This window comes from Saccharomyces mikatae (genome assembly GCF_947241705.1).
Source record: "Saccharomyces mikatae IFO 1815 strain IFO1815 genome assembly, chromosome: 1".
Taxonomy (NCBI): Eukaryota; Fungi; Ascomycota; class Saccharomycetes; order Saccharomycetales; family Saccharomycetaceae; genus Saccharomyces; species Saccharomyces mikatae.
In genome coordinates, this window is record NC_079256.1 from 240,369 (window position 1) to 245,634 (window position 5,266).

General features: G+C 44.7%; 1 protein-coding gene across 1 annotated transcript; it reads left to right on the top strand.

Moving 5' to 3' along the window:
* Positions 1-363: 363 nt before the first annotated feature.
* On the top strand, positions 364-4,776 carry SMKI01G0955 (uncharacterized protein; the record flags this gene model as incomplete). The annotated part of the gene is made up of 1 exon (XM_056226848.1): positions 364-4,776. The coding sequence occupies one exon, from the start codon at positions 364-366 to the stop codon at positions 4,774-4,776; it is 4,413 nt and encodes a 1,470-aa protein (XP_056080255.1).
* Positions 4,777-5,266: the final 490 nt, after the last annotated feature.

The following is a 5,266-nucleotide window of genomic DNA, read 5'->3' on the forward strand; positions in this document are numbered from 1 at the left end:
GTACGTACCTACTACTTTATTTTTGCAGGCCGGAAATCAAGCGATGAATGACGATCCTCAGGAAGAAACGGATATCTCTCTGTTTTCTATGTTGTGCTTGAAGGGGTCAGTGGCTAATCTTGATGGGATTTTTTATTAACTGTGCTTTGTTGCTGCTGGAGATTTGCACTTGTGTAGCAGAGGTCTTTTTCTTTTGGGTGCTCATTACATAATTCTGCATCTTCTCAATAGAGTAGCTCAATTGCATTCCTAGATGATGATAGGGTGGAAACTGGACAATCTTTTGTTTATATTGATGGATTTCTTGTCAAAAAGCATAACAATCAACATACTATTGTTAATTTCGAAACTTACAAAAATAAAATGAAAATTTCCGATAAGCGTAAGTTTGAAAAAGCAAACTTTGAGGAGTTTGAGTCCGCTCTAAATAACAAAAACGACTTGGTACATTGTCACTCAATAACTTTATTTGAATCGATCCGCACGGAAGTGCGATCATTCTACGAAGACGAAAAGTCTAGCCTAATCAAGGTGGTAAAATACAGAACCGATGCAATGGATAGGAAAAGATCTTTTGAAAAAATTGTCATTCCCGTCATGGTTAAAAAAAATGTACAAAAGTTTCTGACGTTTGTTGAAGACGAACCAGATTTCCAGAGCGGACCCATCCCTTCAAAGTATCTTATTCCCAAGAAAATCAACTTGATGGTCTACACGTTGTTTCAAGTACATACTTTGAAATTTAATAGGAAAGATTACGATATCCTTTCTCTTTTTTACCTCAACAGAGGATACTATAGTGAGTTGAGTTTTCGTGTCCTGGAACGTTGTTACGAAACTGCGAGTTCCAGGCCGAACGACAGCTCTACGATGCGTACTTTCACCAACTTTGTTTCTGGCACGCCTATTGTAAGGAGTCTTCAGAAAAGCACCATAAGGAAATATGGATACAATTTGGCACCCTACATGTTTTTGTTACTACACGTAAATGAGCTTTCGATTTTTTCCGCATATCAAGCAAGTTTACCTGGCGGTAAGAAAGTCGACACAGAGCGGCTGAAACGTGATCTATGCCCACGTAAACCCACTGAGATAAAGTACTTTTCACAGATATGTAACGATATGATGAACAAAAAAGACGGATTGGGTGATATTTTGCATATTATCTTGCGAGCATGTGCGCTTAATTTTGGGGCGGGACCCCGTGGTGGTGCTGGTGAGGAAGAAGATCTATCTGTTGCGAATGAACAATCCGTTATTCCCTCTGTGGACGAACATGGCTTAAAAGTATGCAAGTTGCGCAGTCCTAACACTCCACGAAGGCTCAGAAAAACACTAGATGCCGTGAAAGCTTTATTGGTGTCTTCTTGTGCTTGCACCGCAAAGGATTTAGATATATTTGATGACAACAACGGCGTTGCGATGTGGAAATGGATCAAAATTCTGTACCACGAAGTAGCACAGGAAACCGCGCTGAAGGACTCTTATAGAATAACTTTGGTACCTTCTTCTGATGGTATATCAGTATGTGGAAAACTGTTTAATCGCGAGTATGTCCGCAGCTTTTACTTTGCATGCAAGGCTCAGTTTGACAACCTTTGGGAAGAGTTGAACAATTGCTTTTATATGCCTACAGTGGTTGATATTGCCAGTCTCATTTTGCGTAATCGAGACGTGTTGTTCAGAGAGCCAAAGCGAGGAATTGACGAGTATCTGGAAAACGATTCTTTTCTTCAAATGATACCTGTTAAATATCGTGAAATTGTGCTGCCAAAGTTGAGAAGAGATACTAACAAAATGACCGCGGCTCTTAAAAATAAAGTGGCTGTTGCAATTGACGAGCTTACGGTGCCACTTATGTGGATGATCCATTTTGCCGTAGGATACCCTTACCGGTATCCAGAGCTTCAGCTACTCGCTTTTGCCGGTCCTCAGCGCAACGTATACGTCGACGATATAACAAGGCGCATCCAACTATACACTGATTATAACAAGAACGGTTCATCGGAGCCTCGACTAAAGACACTTGACGGACTCACTTCAGATTACTTGTTTTACTTTGTCACTGTGCTAAGGCAAATGCAGATATGTGCGCTTGGTAACAGTTATGACGCCTTTAAACACGATCCTTGGATGGATGTCGTGGGGTTTGAGGATCCAAATCAAGTAACAAATCGAGATACTTCGAGGATAGTTTTGTATTCCTACATGTTTCTGAATACCGCTAAGGGCTGTCTCGTTGAATATGCAACTTTTCGACAGTACATGAGGGAACTTCCGAAGAATGCACCTCAGAAGCTGAATTTTCGGGAGATGCGCCAGGGGTTGATTGCCCTAGGGCGGCACTGCGTAGGTAGCAGATTTGAAACAGATTTGTACGAGTCGGCGACGAGTGAACTCATGGCCAACCATTCCGTTCAAACAGGGCGAAACATTTACGGTGTGGATTCCTTTTCGTTAACCAGTGTCAGTGGAACGACCGCCACTTTATTGCAGGAGCGAGCTTCCGAGCGCTGGATTCAATGGTTAGGCCTTGAAAGAGACTACCATTGTTCCTTCTCCAGTACTCGGAATGCGAGAGATGTAGTAGCAGCAGTAGCAGGCGAAGCGAGTTCAGATCATCATCAAAATTTTTTGAGTGCAACGCGAAAAAGGCCCCGAGAGCCCAAGAGCACAAACGATATCCTCGTCGCAGGTCGGAAACTTTTTGGCAGATCCTTTGAATTCAGGGACTTGCATCAGTTGCGCTTATGTTATGAAATATACATGGCAGACACACCCTCTGTGGCAGTACAAGCCTCACCGGGCTATGGTAAGACGGAGTTGTTTCATCTTCCCTTAATAGCACTCGCGTCCAAGAGCGACGTGAAACATGTGTCGTTTCTGTTTGTACCGTACACAGTGTTGCTTGCTAATTGCATGATCAGGTTGCGCCGAGGCGGTTGCTTGAATGTGGCCACTGTAAGAAACTTTATTGAAGAGGGTTACGATGGTGTTACTGATTTATACGTGGGGATCTACGATGACCTTGCTAGCGCCAACTTCACAGACAGGATAGCTGGGTGGGATAATATTGTTGAGTGCACCTTTAGGACCAACAATGTAAAGTTGGGTTACCTCATTGTAGATGAGTTTCACAACTTGGAAACGGAGGTCTACCGGCAGCCGCAATTTGGGGGCATAAGGAACCTCGATTTTGACGCTTTCGAGAAAGCAATCTTTTTGAGCGGCACAGCACCTGAGGCTGTAGCTGATGCTGCGTTGCAGCGCATAGGGCTTACGGGACTGAGCAAGAAATCGATGGACATCAACGAGCTCAAACGGTCGGAAGACCTCAGCAGGGGTTTATCCAGCTATCCCACACAGATGTTCAATCTGATTAAGGAGAAATCTGAGGTGCCTTTAGGGCATGTGCATAAAATTTGGAAAAAAGTGGAATCACCTCCCGAAGAAGCACTGAAGCTTCTTTTAGCCCTGTTTGAAACTGAACCAGAGTCGAAGGCCATTGTAATTGCTAGCACAACCAAACAAGTGGAAGAACTGGCCTGCTCTTGGAGGGAGTATTTCAAGGTGGTATGGATACACGGGAAGCTGGGTGCTGCGGAAAAGGTGTCTCGCACGGAGGAGTTTGTCACTGACGGTGGCATGCGAGTTCTCATCGGAACAAAATTAGTGACTGAAGGAATTGACATTAAGGAATTGATGATGGTGATCACGCTTGATAATAGACTTAATATTATTGAGCTCATTCAAGGCGTGGGAAGACTAAGAGAAGGAGGCCTCTGTTATCTATTATCTAGAAAAAACAGTTGGGCGGCAAGGAATCGTAGGGGTGAATTATCACCAATTAAGGAAGGCTGTATAACCGAACAGGTACGCGAGTTTTATGGACTTGAATCAAAGAAAGGAAAAAAGGGCCAGCATGTTGGATGCTGTGGCTCCAGGACGGACCTGTCGGCAGACACAGTGGAACTGATAAAGAGAATGGACAGATTGGCTGAAAATCAGGCCACAGCCTCCATGTCGGTTGCTGCGTTACCGTCTAGTTCACAAGAGAGAAGTAGTAGTGACAGGTACAGAGATTATTGCAGCAGCGATGAGGACAGCAACGCGGGCATTCATGATAGTACCAATGCTAGTACCAATGCTAGTACCAATGCTAGTACTAATGCTAGCACCAATGCTAGCACTAACGCCAGTACTAATGCTAGCACCAATGCCAGTACTAATGCTAGCACTAATGCTAATACTGCTGATAGTACCAATGCTAATACTGATGCTAATACTGCTGATAGTACCAATGCTAGGACTAGTGCTGTTACCACCGCCAGCACCAACGTCAGGACTAGTGCTGTTACCACCGCCAGCACCAATGCTAGGACTAGTGCTAATACTGCTGATAGTACCAATGCTAGGACTAGTGCTGTTACCACCGCCAGCACCAATGCTAGGACTAGTGCTGTTACCACCGCCAGCACCAATGCTAGGACTAGTGCTGTTACCACCGCCAGCACCAATGCTAGGACTAGTGCTGTTACCACCGCCAGCACCAATGCTAGGACTAGTGCTAATACTGCTGATAGTACCAATGCTAGGACTAGTGCTGTTACCACCCGCCAGCCACCAATGCTAGGACTAGTGCTAATACTGCTGATAGTACCAATGCTAGGACTAGTGCTGTTACCACCGCCAGCACCAATGCTAGGACTAGTGCTGTTACCACCGCCAGCACCAATGCTAGGACTAGTGCTGTTACCACGCCAGCACCAATGCTAGGACTAGTGCTGTTACCACCGCCAGCACCAACGCCAGGACTAGTGCTACTACCACCGCCAGTACCACTGCTAGCACCAACGAGGACTCCAATACAGGTGGAAATGCTGAGAGTAATAGATTCCATCCAGCCACTGACATTGATAAAGAGCCATATAAGCGGAAAGGAAGTCAAATGGTCTCGCTAGAGAGAAAGAAACTGAAAGCACAATTTCCCAATACTTCTGAGAATATGAATGTATTAGAGTTTCTTGGCTTTCGGTCCGATGAAATTAAACATCTTTTCCTGTATGGTATCGATATATACTTCTGCCCAGAGGGAGTATTCACACAATACGGATTATGCAAGGGCTGTCAAAAAATGTTCGAGCTCTGCGTCTGCTGGGCTCGCCAGAAAGTATCGTATCGGAGGATAGCTTGGGAAGCACTAGCTGTGGAGAGAATGCTGCGAAACGACGAGGAATACAAAGAATACTTGGAAGATATTGAGCCA